This window comes from Jatropha curcas, chromosome 1 (assembly GCF_041381405.1).
Source record: "Jatropha curcas cultivar XTBG-Jc1 chromosome 1, XTBG_Jcur_1.0, whole genome shotgun sequence".
Taxonomy (NCBI): Eukaryota; Viridiplantae; Streptophyta; class Magnoliopsida; order Malpighiales; family Euphorbiaceae; genus Jatropha; species Jatropha curcas.
The window spans coordinates 34,097,604-34,111,536 of NC_143151.1; the positions used below are offsets into that span (position 1 = coordinate 34,097,604).

The window sequence follows — 13,933 nt, forward strand, 5'->3', positions numbered from 1 at the left end:
AAATTAAGAAAAATAAATTAATGAAGGTAAATGATTAAGAAAAAAGTTAAAATTTTAATAGGGTTAACATTTAATACTTGCTTTGTTCAAATAATCATTTGTGAAATACTATTCATGGATCAATTTAATGTAGGATAAAGCAACTTACTAACATATTAAATGAGCTAAAAATTTGATAATTAAAATAAAAATTATAGTGTTAATTATTAAAAGTAAAATTCCATTTATTCTTTACCTAATTTGGAAAAAAAAAAGTAAAATTGCAACTTGTCAATTTACGGAAAAAAAAGAGTATTACGTCCCTGATTTTCTATCCGGAAAGTATTTAAAATACAAAAATCAGTCTTTAATTAATCAGGACAAGCGGATTTTGTTTTCTTTCTGTGATTGATCCTTATCTTCATCCCCAACATAATAGGGTAGGGCGTACCACACGCCATCAAAACCACTAGCTATCAAAATCATTCATTCTCCATGTGTAGCTTCCCTAATATAGCAACTGAATGCCAATAATAATCAATCAATCAAATATCAATATCAAACCATGCAAACCCTCATTTTCGAAATTCCAATCGCACTCTCTCCTGTAACCGCGTTTCTATCACGCTCCAATACCCCAATCACAAAGATCTAAAGTACTACATCCATCTTCATGTGTAATCCCAGTCAGTGGGTCCCCCATCTTCACCACCATCACCTCCAAATTTACCAATCTTGGTTTCTGCCATATATACACTAACACAGATTGAATTCTTTCAGAGCTAATTTAGACAATAAGGAAAGGGAAAAGAAGGTAAAGGAAAGGAAAGGAAAGAAAAAGAGTTGCTTCTGGTTCAGGAAGGAAAGGGAAAGTCTGAGTTTTGGTTGATCAAGTCAAGTCATCTCTTTCTAGCAGAGTAAGTAAAGGGGTTGCATTATTTCTACAAATGGGAGCTAAAAATCTGAACCTGTGTATAGGTTAAGGAAATTACATTATAGAGATAATATTAAGGTCATAGAGCTAAAATAATTAGGAATAATGATTACAAAGGTGGAGCTTTCTCCTCATTTTTCTCTCCTGATTTCCCTCTCCTTTTGCCATTTTTCAGCTCAATTACTCTCTTTTTATGTGAAGTTCTTTTCTTTTTCATTTTTTTTGATATTCATTTGGTATTCATTTACTTGTTTTCATCTCCATTTTCATTTCTTTCCCTGTAAAATCTCTTATTAATTTGTTGCGTAGTCTGTGTCTTTTTGGTGTGGGCTTCAAAATTTGGATCTCTCAATGTTTTGCTCATTCTACGCTCAGATCTTATTTGTGCTTTTTCACAAACTACGGTTACGATCTCTATTTCTCTCTTCCAGCTTCTTATTTTGTGCAATTTTTGTTCTTTGATTAACCTAGGGTTTCTGACTTTCTGTTTATTTGGATCTACGAATGGAACTAAGCTCTAAAATAGCCGTGGTACTTTTATTTTTTTTACAAAAAAATTATTGGGAAAATTAGGTTTTGCTGTTATAAATTCTGGAATTCATTGCAACATTCATGAGCTGTTTCCAGTTAAGATGCAGTGTAGATTTTTTTTTATGGGACTTAATCAATACATTGAATTTTGGATTTTGATTTTCCTTTTTCTTCCCCAGGTATTCTGTTTTTTCCCTTTTCTCAGCACTTAGTTCATTCAGAAACTATATCTGAACTTTTCCAACGATTCCAATTTTGGTAACTCAAAGATTGCAGCTTTGGCTTTTTGACATCTTGGTCTGATTCAGGTATTCAATTCTTTTGGTAGATTTCTTTTTTCTATTTTTTAGTACTTTATTCTCTCTTTGTTTTTTTTTTTCTTTTTGGGTGAGATTTTGGTTAATTGAGGCAAAAGTTTCAATTTTTTTTGAGTTATTGGCAGTCTTGATAGCATATTCTATGCCTTTTGATAGTATATTCTGTTATATATAGAATGGCGTAATTCAATTTGCCAACTCAATATGTATAAATGTATAATAATTAATGCAATATGCTGTAATAAAAGACACCACAGTTTCCTTTTTTAGAATGTTAGTCGGTAAACCAATTGAATTCTGTGTAATGAGTACTATGTTTACTTTTCAAGGTCATAGAAACTAGCGTGTTTTAAATTTTAGTTTCAATTTATGGCTTATTATTCCGCGACTTATTGGCTTTTGAATTGGGTAATGAGCATTTACTTCTCAGAGGGAATACTCTATTCATATGATCAATCCTTTCTTTTTTAACATTTGGAAGCTCATCATCACCCAACAATTGAATGCTATATATTGAGTTTTGATTCTGTGCATGAGTCATCTGTTAACTATGACTTTCACATGTGTTGTTCCTTTTCAAGATAGTAATCTATATATTATTCTTATGGCTGTCCCAATTGGTTTTGTTTCCTTTTATAGCTTAATTTTGTTTCTTCATGCTTTGGCTGCTTTTAGAACGTATAATTGCATAAAGCAGGGTTGTTTTCGCCCCACTTGTAGTTTGTCGTATTCCATGGGTTGTATTGGAAAATTAATAAACGCGTTGGAGGTGGAGTGAAAGTATCAAAAACCAGTGTCTTCTCATTTATTTGTGTGTTGATTTAGTTTCTATCTTCTTTTGGTTCAGGTTCTTATCCTGCTGTTTGAATGGTTCTGAGCTGTTTAATAGGGATTGGCCGTGTGATTACAAGGAGATGAGTCACACGACAAGTGAGAGTGATGACGGGGTGCTATCCAAGGATAGGGCTGACTCGCCATTGGCTGAGGAAGGGAGCTGTGGTGGAAGTGCTAATGGAGGAATTGTGTTGAAGAAAGGGCCATGGACATCTGCTGAAGATGCAATTTTGATAGAATATGTGAAGAAGCATGGGGAGGGGAACTGGAATGCTGTTCAGAAACATTCGGGGCTTTCTCGGTGTGGCAAAAGCTGTAGATTACGATGGGCCAATCATCTTAGGCCTAACTTAAAGAAAGGGGCATTTACTCAGGAAGAAGAACAGCTAATCATTGAACTCCATGCCAAGATGGGAAACAAATGGGCACGCATGGCTGCACATGTAAGTCTATAATCTGTTTCAGTTTGATGCTTTTGGTATATATAGTCTTCTTTTCATATTAATTTTTGTGGGAATTATAGAGGGTGTAAAAACTAAAAATTATTAAGCTGAAAGTGGTTTGCATTAACATTTGTCATTGGTTGTGGATAACAATCTATGTGGTGTGGCCTATATTCTAACAGACAGTTTTTAGTGGGAACTTTCCTATGGGATTGTGATTCAGTTTTTGAGAGTTCGTTGTTCTCTACCAATTCAATTAAGATAAATCAATTTCTGAACAACCCTGGCAACCCAACCCGACCACTGCTCACCCACACAAAACCCCTTTTTTTTTGCTCGTATGCAAAATAACTATGCAACCTTATGAGAATTATTCTAATAGAATTGTATAGAATAACATGTTAAACCAAAACAAAGTTTAAAAGAAGCCATTTTACCTTCAAGGTGCAGTGCTAAAATGCCTCATAGTTTGACGGCTAGTTTACCCTGAATTTTAAAAAGAGAATTTCCCAAGCTTGTAAAACTTTTAGTATATTTTGAGAATCTTAGGAGAATTATAGTGATTGAACAACTAGATAATCTGGTCTATGAGGTCTTGGATAGTAAAGCATTCATATGATCATCTGGATAAATATTATTGTAAGTCAATGATATGAATTTCTTATCCTGGATCTTGAGTTTTGTTCTAGTGTCCTGGCCTTATCTTGAGTCCTCTTGGAAACATTTTATTGTCAGAAGAAAAAGTAGATTGGTTATCTACTTGGCATGCAAACAAGCAAAAAGAACAATAGTCATTTGATTATCTGCAGAGGAAATAAGAAGGTGCACATGAGTGTGCAAGTCGGGTGGAATAAAGGATTGGCATTGCAGAGCAGTAAATTTTGTTTCATATGGAGTTATTAGATGGTATTGGTGAAAAATTGTTGTCTGTGCTGAGGACTTGTCATGATAAATGCAAAATGCAATAAATTTTCTGATGTGGATTTCTTAGCTGCCTGCCAGTGTTATAAAAATTTACTCCTGCTCTTTTTACTAAGACTTTCTTTTGAATAATTAGAAAATAAAAAAGAAAGATGCATCTAACATTCAGGAGTTTGACTCCTATACTTTTCAAGATTTTTGCAGTAAAACCATATATATAGAGTTTTATGTTTGGTATCATTGTGATCCTTTTCCACTTTGAGATCCTGAATTTAAGTCTCGTCTTGACCAATGGAAACTTTTATCTCTTTTATGTATACCAGTTGCCTGGTCGTACAGACAATGAGATAAAGAATTACTGGAACACTCGAATTAAGAGGCGTCAACGTGCTGGATTGCCTCTTTATCCTCCTGAAGTCTCATTGCAAGCCTTGCAGGAGAGTCAGCGGGGCCTGAACGTTGGTGGAATCAGTACTGGAGACAAAGGTCATCAAGATCTCATGCGGACTAACAGTTATGAGATACCTGATGTTATATTTGACAGTTTAAAGGCCAACCAAGGCATCTCACCGTATGTCTCTGAACTTCCTGATATTTCTGCAAGCAGTATACTGGTGAAGGGTCTGGGTTCTTCTCAATACGGTAGCTTCATGTCACCATCAGTGCATCGTCAAAAGCGTTTTCGAGAGTCAACAACCTTAATACCTGGTTACAGCGGTGGTGTAAAAACTGAGTTCCCTTTGTTTGACCAGTTTCAGGATAATTCTTGTGATAAAGTTGCCCAATCCTTTGGGTTGTCTTTTCCATTTGATCCTGACCCCACCAACAAGAATCCACAGTCCTTTTGCGACAATCAGGGTGGCCATACCCTTGCAAATGGCGATTTCTCTGCTTCTAAGCCCAATTCTGGGCCTCTGAAGATGGAGCTCCCTTCACTCCAATATCCCGAAAATGATCTAGGTAGCTGGGGCACATCCCCACCACATTTACTGGAAACTGTTGACACTTTTATCCAGTCTCCACCTACAGGTGCAGTTGAATCTTCTCCACGTAACAGTGGCCTATTGGATGCTTTGCTTCACGAGGCTAAAACTCTAAGCAGTGCAAAGAATCACTCATCTGACAAGAGTTCAAATTCATCTACCGTTACTCCTGGTGAACTTGCTGAAAGTTCGGCACTGAATATTTGTGGGGCAGAGTGGGAAGATTATGGTGATCCCCTTTCCCCATTGGGTCATACTGCAACTTCTCTTTTTAGTGACTGCACTCCTATAAGTGCCAGTGGAAGTTCTTTGGATGAACCGCCACCCACTGAAACTTTTACAGGTGAGCATCTTTTACTTGTGCATTTATTAAGGACGTAGTTAAAATTGGATCACATTTTTCGTTGTCTCTAACATTATCAAATTTATTGTTTTAATATAGAGTTGTAGATTTTTCACAAAAAATTTTCCCTTTGTATGCAAAACTGGAATTATTCCATAACAATTCTAATGAGAGAACTCAGCTGGTTTTTGTTTTATTTTCTGTGTATTTTTTATTCTTAAATCGATTTCATTTTTCCACTTTTGGATCATTCTCTGTGTCTCCACTTTAAATTTTAGCTGCAAATTCCTGATCTGCACCTGTTTTGGAGTACAGCACTGTACTTAAAATTTGATGTTTTGCAGGTTGCAATGTAAAATCAGAACTGGTTGATCAAGCTTGGAGTCCAGAAAGAGAGAGAGAAACCACTAATAGGTTGGATATTACTCGCCCTGATGCTCTACTTGCTTCTGATTGGCTTGGGCAGGGTTCTGGTTATGTTAAGGAACAAGTCATTATGGCAGACAACATAGCAACACTTCTTGGTGATGATTTGAGTAGTGATTATAAGCAAATTTCTGCTGGAGCATCTACCTCAAATCAGGGATGGGGGCTTGGTTCTTGTGCGTGGAATAACATGCCTGCTGTCTGTCAAATGTCTGAACTCCCTTGAGAACTTTTATCTATCAAATTTGTGAACTCTTGATACTTTTGTTGCTTCCTTTGTGTCAACCATATCTTCAATTTGGGTAGTCAGGCCTGGGCCTGTCACCTGCTGGACCAAGAAAAGTTCATTTAGGGCAAGACTTGTGGTATAATATGTCTGAGTCGAGGTTGTTTTGTTTGTGGCATTTGGTTTCTTGCTTTGTGAAACACGCAAATACGTGTATGCCAATCCGGAACTTAGCGAGGTATACAAATGCACTGTGGCTTTTGTTTAATTGTAGAATAACTCTGCACTAAAACTCATTTTTTGTCACTTGATGTATTGAATTTGTTTTGGATGATATACTTTAGGTTTTGTTGTAATTCTTCCATTTTTTTCATGTCTAGGTTTATTTCTGGTTGTTTTGCTATTGTCCTTTGTTGTTTTTTTTGCCTCACGTGCAGTGGCCTATTGGCAATAAATTTACCTAATGAATCTTCTTTCTTTATTCTCCTTCTGAACGAAGGGTGTAGTATCAATATGAATGGGAGATGAAAATCTTCTTAAGTGTTCTTGATCTAATTCTCCAATCCATTCAACCTTATTAAGTGTTTCTTGAAGAATTTTGATGGATGCAATATAAAGTAGTTTATGAAACATGCTTACAGAGCTTAGAACTGGGGAAATTATAAATCTAACCAAAATGGACGAAAAGAAAAAACCTTGGTGGAAGACTAGGAAGAAAAAACAAGATAATTAACCTGCAGTAATCATCATAAGAAGTTGAGGGGAGACCGTATCTAAATGAAAATCTCACCACGATGACTGCACCTTATCCTGTGAAGTCTCTGTTCACATCTTTTCAACTGCCACCAGTTAAAGATTCATGAGTTGTTGATGTCTGTGATATTTTTATAGAAATCACAACTGGATCTTAATGGTGGTGATGGTGGAAATCCTATTGGGGGTGATGGTGGTAGTCTCAAACTCATCTGAGTCATAGTTTCTACAGCCTCCTGTTCTTGTGAATCATATGAGTCTGGAGTGCTACCCACTGAATAGGATTGTGCTGGGGAGTAGCCTTTGATTCCACATATTGTCTTGTCTTCTACCAAGTGATTTAAGGCATAAACCACCTGTAGCATTATCAAATTGCTTTAGCTGAAGTTTGCTGCTGTCGCAATGCTAATAGTTTAATGATCAAGCGTTGCTACTTCTAGTGATTCCAAGAGACGTTTTGCAGCATTATTCTGTACAATAATTGAATCTCTTACCTTATCCATTGTTAATCTCTTGCGAGGATCCTTGCTGAGACATTTTTCTGCTACGCGGACCATCCAATAGAGTTGATGAACATCATGGGAGTCCAAGATCCTAGGATCAATTAGATCAGGGTAGTTTTTTTCTTTTAATAGCGGCCTTGCCTGTATTTCAAAAGGAATTAAAACTCAAACAATGATCTGCTGGAATATTAAAGAGTGAAAGCAAAACTAATAGAGCCTATTTACCCATCCTACTAGACTTTTCCCTCCAAGGATCTTGTCTGTAGTCTTGAGTCCAGTGATGAGCTGCAATAGCATAACTCCAAAAGAATAAACATCTGTCTTCGTTGACACTTTCCCACATTCTGCATATTCTGGTGCCAGGTATCCTAGAGTTCCTACGACTCTTGTCTCCCAGGAGTGATCTGAATCGTCATGTTGAGTTCTTGCAAGACCAAAATCTCCAAGCTGTTACAGAGAATAATGTTGGATCAACTATTATTGCCATTTCTCAGAAGTGTAAAGGCATTTCTGTTATTAATTACCAGTGCTTCATGATCATGGGTTATAAGAATGTTGTTTGGCCTCATATCTCTATGGATGATGCTGTTGTCATGCAGATATTGCAAGCCCTTTGCAGCCCCTAAAGCTATTTTTATCCTCTTTTCCCAACTGAGTGGTCTGCGGCTGTGTTCTGCATCATTCCATCAAAACAGAAAAGTGAGGTTATGTTTATTATGAATTAGCTTATGATATACTGGATTCTTACTTGATAGATGTTGGTCCAGCGAACCATTGCAAACATATTCATAAACAAGCAGCCTATGGCTTCGTTCGGAACATGAACCCAACAGCATGACCAAATTCTCATTTCTAGCTTTGCTTAATACATTAACTTCTGACTTGAATTCCTTCTCCCCTTGAAAGCTCGCACTTTTGTGTTGCTTTACAGCAATCTTCAGCCCGCCAAGGTCTCCTCTGTAGACAGAACCAAAACCACCTTCAGATAGGAAGTTCTTGGGGGAAAATCCCTCAGTTGCAGCATGGAGTTCTGCATAAGTGAAGTCTCTTGTCCATCCAATCCTGGGTCGCCTATTCTTGCAAATTGAGCAAATGGAATTTTTGAACAATTCATCAGTCGGACCCCCTCCCATCCAATCATTATAGTTCCTATGCTGCTTCACTTCATTTGGAATGTCTGTATTCGCCTCTTTTTGACCACCTTGATTAGTATTACTTTCTGCATTTGAAAATGGGGATTGCTTTCCACCAGTTTCTCGTTCTGTATTCGAATAATCTTCCTCTTGATAACCCGGAGTTGAAGTTGAAGCACTAGTTGTCATAATCTGATCACTCGAAGAGGACTTGGGGAATGGGGTTGACCTGATTCGTGGAGCTGTTAGGTGATCTGAAGCAACAGTATCCCATGTTTAGATTCTTGTGATGTGTAAACATATATCAGTCCATCAGAATATTGTTATATTATAGCAAATGAAACACATTATACATACTTTGCGAAGAGGTTCTTTTGGTTGGACTTCCTGGTATCATTTCATCATACCCTAAGCTTTTGGTCTGAAATTTTCTTTCTGGAGGCATTATTGTCTTTAATCGTGCTTCTGGTCCTCTTAATATTTCAACACTATTGTCACGCTTCATTCTTGATATCCCACATTGGAGCTTCTCCAGGAAGTATTTCTTGTCTTTCTTCATTTGCCTGCACCGTATACATATATGGTTGAATATTTGAAATTTCACATGACTATATAATTTCATTGAAGCACAAAATTCTATATGATTAAAAACTTGAAACTTTGAGACCTATCAAGAACCACCCAAGTAGCTTTGAAAGTTTTGGCAGCTTTCAAAGCAACAACTTTTGGAGTAGCTCCTGCACGCACTTCTATATGGAAATCGATCTGACAATTTTCAAGAAGAAAAATCAATCCAATCAGCCATGTGAGTAACAAAAGTTGAGAACAACAAATTTTTTGTTTTCTTATCCATTGTGGAACAGAAGGAAAAGTTTTCATGTCGCGAAAACTTCCCCCGTTGCAGGAGAAAGAAAAAGTTCTCTTGTCATTAACAAGACCGAGAGAAAACTTTCCCTCCATCAGTAAAGGCCATTAGGCCTTAGAAATAGGAAAAGCAAATAGAAAAATTAATCTGGCTATGTGTTTATTAACCTGACCTGTTCCAGTTGACATTCTTTAGAAATTCTCATAATTTCTACATTGGTAGAGTACTCTTCCGTCTTCCTAGCAACTTCTTCTGCTATGTATTTAGGGTTTACCCCAAAAATAGAACTGGAATCCACCTTGACTTTGTATCCCACTAAAAAAGAAGCAAAAAAAAGAATAAGAGAGAAGAGATCGAAAAGGGTGTTCTGTGAGAGGGGGAAGGGAAAAATAGTTAGTAACATGAATCGAGTATCATAAAGTTGGGGGCTTTTTATGCTTTACCTGTGTATATGATTTGAACTTTTGATCGTTAGTTCCATTATACTATAAATTAAAAAAAAAAAAAAATTCTTACTGAATTTTCCAGCTCCCACGAGAGAGAACGTACTAGGGTTATTAATCTGGTGAAGAACTCCAAAGAGTATAAACACATCTCCAGGCTTAAATGAAAAGTTTTGGAGCAGCCATCTCATTGCGCCTGGATTAACATCTTTGGATGCGTCTTGGATCACCACCACTCTTTGAGGTTCACTTTTTATAGACGCTTTAGACATGGTTTATGCAGCTTGTTGGAGATGAAGACCTCTTTCACTATAACCTGTCAGGATGACCTTGTTCTTATAAAACATAAAAGATGACATAAGAACATTACAATTTTTCAGTTTTTTAATGATTTTTTTTGTTAATTTCTGTGCAAAATTTTCCGTGTTAGTGTTATTACAATTTTCTTAATTGTTTAATTGTTTTGGAATTGATTTTAGCTTTCAGGTTTTCCAAAATGAAATCATAAGAAAGGAATTCCAACTTCAGGGAAACTGCAGAAAATGAAACGAAAAACTGGAAGGATGGATTTAGAAAAAGAAGTTTCAGAAATGAATTCTATGAAATTAATGGCATATATAAAAAAGGAAGAAAAAGGTGGGTGGTGAATCCAAGCATAGCATCTCTAGAGTTAGCTTTAGCGCATATTCGATCACTCAATGTTTGAGGTTTTAATCTAGTTTTTCTTATATGCTGATAAGTCCTATGTCTCTTTTAAGACAAAATTGTAACCTGTAAATCTCTAGCCTAAAGACAGCAGGATATTGTGATGGCAACCGATAATCACGAGGCATTATGAAGAAGTCTGTCTTTGCAGGGAAGTTATTTGTTAATTGTGCTCTTTGTTGGGTTCATTGTCAAAGCTGATGGTGACTTTGCCTTGAACCAGCCTGGCATTGAAAATACAGCCGTTTTTGCAGTTGTTTTCTTAAGAACGTTTGTGCTGTCCTTAGTATCTGTCTTATCTTGCTCAAGGGACCAAAATTTATCAGTGTCGTTCAATTTTTTTTCAAGAATATGCATTTGAAACAAGATAACATATTTTCTAAGTAAAATTTTCCATTATCTCAGCTTCATTAGTAAAAATTTATACTAATAAAGTCGCTTTTGATTCAATGTACCACCTATCAGATTCCAAGTTTGAACTCCAGTCCAAGCAGAAAAAAGAAATTGTAAAACAAAAAAATGATCTTGAATCAACCAAGCTTTGTGTTTGAGCTGAAACAACCTTTTGTTCTATTGCAAGAATCAACATTGGAGATGTAGGACAGTGCTCCACTTAAATCAGCCAAATTTATGGAAAAGAAAAAAAAAAATTTTACATAAGAATCCAATGTAGATACTACGTTTGCAGCCATATCACAAGATTCTTGGCATCTTCTCTATGTTTTCACCAATTATATGTTTTTATATTCAAGATTTGATCATATTTGTTTTGCATCTTGTCTTACTATCAGATACTCAATTTTATCTTATTTGAGTTCATTCATGTTATATTTTTTATGTTTAACATTGAATTCAGAATCCATTGACTGTCCAATCAATGAATATAGCATAAAGGTGGATCTGAAAGTGTTTTGTTATTTTGGTCAATGTCTGAAAATTTTGAATATACATTCAAAATGGAATCATTTTGAGGTAGAATAGTTCCACAAGGATGGGAAAGATTATTAAAACTAAGAATGTTTAAAAATCTTATAATTTAAAAATTTAATGCAAAATTTGGTAGATCTTTTTCTTTAAATTCTTAGTAATTTCATATAATCTAGATAGAATTCATTAAAGATTGAATACCAAGCTTCCAAAAGTTCCTTGTCACTTCCAATAACAAAAGGCAAGTTCCAATCAGAATTGGAAAACCAGAAGAGGAATCATCTTCTTCAACCACAACTTGTTCTTTTACTGATTTGACTTTTTTCAAGCGGGTAGTGCTACTGCTACTAAATTCTCTTATAGGTTCCCATTCAGGGAATTGGCGGGAGCCATTAGTGTTGTTAGGGACATTGCTGCTTCTAGTGCTTAAGTTATAGCGTGAAAATTTGGTGCTTTTGGTATTATATGAGGTCGGGCGCATTGATTCCTTCACGGAAGGAGAAGAAGAAGAAGAGAAGAAGAAGATTTCCGAATTCGATGTCTACTCCCCATGGCCTCTTTAACCTCCTCAAACTAAATTACTAAGGATTATGGGTCAATGATATCTGGAGATTCAGCGAAAGTAGGGGGTGACCGGCGATTTTCAGCTCCGAAGACATTGGGAATTCGAGCTTTGGAGGATCAGAACCAAACGACGCTGTTTAAAACTTGGTCGTCCAAGCGTTTTTCCCTCGTAAATTTGTCGAACGACATAACGGCCAAACTATCCGTCATTTGGTCCTTGTCAACTGTATACTAGCGCGCCTATGGACCCTGTCGCTTGAAGCGGCCCCACCTGTTTTTTAGTTTTTCCAGAACCCTAACTAAACCCTTCTCTGTCAAAAACACTCTCCTCTTCTCTATCTGTGTTTCCAGATTCTAAAGGAACTTTCCTGTCTAAATGGCCAATAAATTGGTCAGAAACCTATTTTTTCATATACAAAAGCGTTTTCTAAATGCATCTGCAACTGGAAAACTCTCTCCTAGATCTCCGTTACCCACTACCTCAAATTCTTCATCATCAACATTTACCGTTCAATTCCTTGTGAAATCATGTGGGCTTCCCTTAAAATCAGCACGTTCAGTCTCACGAACCTTACAGCTCGACGAAAAGAACCAACAGAGGTATCAATCTGTAATGGAACTCTTGAAATCTCACAATTTCAGCGGTACCCAGGTGGCCAAATTGATCGTAAAGAAACCTGCAATCCTCCAATGCAGAGTAGAGAACAACCTTTTTCCCAAATTCAATTATCTCAAAGAAAATGGTTTTGCGGGCGAGCTTCTACCTGAGCTTTTCTTGTCGAATCCGGTAATTATACAACGAGCTTTAAATTCTCATATCAAACCAACTTTTGATTTCTTGAGGTCTGTACTTGATAGTGATGACAAAGTTGTAGCGGCTATTAGGCGTTCTTCATGGTTGTTGACTTCTGATTTGAAGGGAAGAATGCAACCAAACATTGATCTCTTAGTAAAAGTGGGAGTACCTGCTCATAGCATAGAAAAGATTGTTATTTTGCAGCCTAGAGTTATCAGTCAAAACCATGATAGGATGGTCCATGCAGTGCATGCTGTTAATAATCTGGGCATTCAACCAACTGCTCGTAGGTTTGTACATGCTGTTAGGGTGATGATGTCAATGAGTGACTTCACTTGGAAGAAGAAATTTGAGCTGTTAAAGAATGTGGGGTGGAGTGAAGAAGAGATTTTCTCTGCGTTTAAGAAAAAGCCACACTTTTTGGCTTCTTCAGAGGAGAAATTCAAGAATGCTATGGATTTTTACTTGAATACTATGAAGTTGCAACCCCAAACTTTAATTGCATCTCCCATTTTTCTTATGCATTCAGTTGATAAAAGGCTTCGCCCGAGGTATAATGTTTTACAGGCTTTGGAATCAAAGAAACTGATTGAAGGACGCAAGAAGATTGAGTGGTTGCTATTAATAAGTGAGAAGAATTTTCAGAAGAATTTTGTTAGCAAGTATGCAGCTGAAGTCCCAGGTTTATTGGAGATGTATCTTGGTACCCGCAATGCCACAAAGAGAGATACTTGTTAGCAAAGAAGTAAAGTTTGTATCTGCAATAATGCAAAATACATCAGTAGTTACTTTCCTTTTTTCTTGGTGAATTAGAGCCAGATGTTTGCTTGTTCCAATATTTATTGGTGCAATTACCTGGATGTTGCCTCATAGGCTCATACCATTTTGGATATTGGTGCTTCATGATACTTTTTTTCTTCGGTCACTTTCTGAGTTCTTAAACTTACAAGATTTATGTGGGTGACAACTTGACCATCTGAACTTCTCAAAGTTCTTGAATTTTGATGTTAGAGAATCTTGGTTCCTTTTTTGAGGTGCTTTTACAGTGAATTTGTTTTGTTTCTATTATCTTTGGAAGTACTGCTAACTTTCACCTTCATGTTTATAGCTTATCTAAATTCTGGGAAATGTGACAAACAATTAGAAAATAAATGGCCTATATAAATTGGATATCACATTTTCCTATTCCCATACCATTTTTTATCGTATATGTTGGGGTGGGGATGGGATAGAGGAGGGGGAGACTAGAAGGATGGAGACGCTGGTTGAGTCGGCAAGATTCTGAAAGTTTTAAGCGCATAATGCAA

At 36.5% G+C, this 13,933-nt stretch overlaps 3 protein-coding genes across 4 annotated transcripts; 2 read left to right on the forward strand and 1 right to left on the reverse strand.

Moving 5' to 3' along the window:
* The first annotated feature begins 535 nt into the window (after positions 1-535).
* MYB33 (myb domain protein 33) lies at positions 536-6,418 on the forward strand. Its single transcript, XM_089723767.1, is given in 5 exon segments — positions 536-896; positions 2,609-3,038; positions 4,283-5,285; positions 5,630-5,933; positions 5,935-6,418. Coding segments are annotated over 4 exon segments (1,698 nt in total). The 5' UTR covers positions 536-896; positions 2,609-2,675; the 3' UTR covers positions 5,963-6,418.
* A 163-nt stretch (positions 6,419-6,581) lies between these two features.
* On the reverse strand, positions 6,582-10,446 carry LOC105631657 (putative serine/threonine-protein kinase PBL5). Of its 2 annotated transcripts, none has more exons than XM_012213834.4 (9): positions 9,708-10,446; positions 9,364-9,506; positions 8,994-9,091; positions 8,684-8,889; positions 7,942-8,580; positions 7,718-7,866; positions 7,419-7,640; positions 7,185-7,334; positions 6,582-7,046 (listed from the first exon to the last, which is right to left on the reverse strand). In XM_012213834.4, exons 1-9 carry the CDS (start codon positions 9,904-9,906, stop codon positions 6,795-6,797), a joined length of 2,058 nt encoding a protein of 685 aa, XP_012069224.2. In that variant the 5' UTR covers positions 9,907-10,446; the 3' UTR covers positions 6,582-6,794. The 2 variants fall into 2 exon arrangements, with proteins under 2 accessions (XP_012069224.2, XP_020534005.1); XM_020678346.3 differs by having other exon boundaries at positions 9,741-10,445.
* Positions 10,447-11,484: 1,038 nt separating this feature from the next.
* Positions 11,485-13,694, forward strand: LOC105631286 (uncharacterized). The gene has a single exon (XM_012213359.4). It carries the CDS (start codon positions 12,207-12,209, stop codon positions 13,362-13,364), a length of 1,158 nt encoding a protein of 385 aa, XP_012068749.1. The 5' UTR covers positions 11,485-12,206; the 3' UTR covers positions 13,365-13,694.
* The last annotated feature ends 239 nt before the right edge of the window (positions 13,695-13,933 follow it).

Excerpts from the sequence above, each read along its gene's own strand:
- LOC105631657 (XM_012213834.4), bottom strand. The coding sequence starts at position 9,906 with ATGTCTAAAGCGTCTATAAAAAGTGAACCTCAAAGAGTGGTGGTGATC. Across the intron at positions 8,890-8,993 it reads ACTTGGGTGGTTCTTGATAG|GCAAATGAAGAAAGACAAGA; the intron begins GTCTCAAAGTTT and ends TATACGGTGCAG. Across the intron at positions 7,641-7,717 it reads CCCATGATCATGAAGCACTG|CTTGGAGATTTTGGTCTTGC; the intron begins GTAATTAATAAC and ends TCTCTGTAACAG.
- LOC105631286 (XM_012213359.4), top strand. The coding sequence starts at position 12,207 with ATGGCCAATAAATTGGTCAGAAACCTATTTTTTCATATACAAAAGCGT.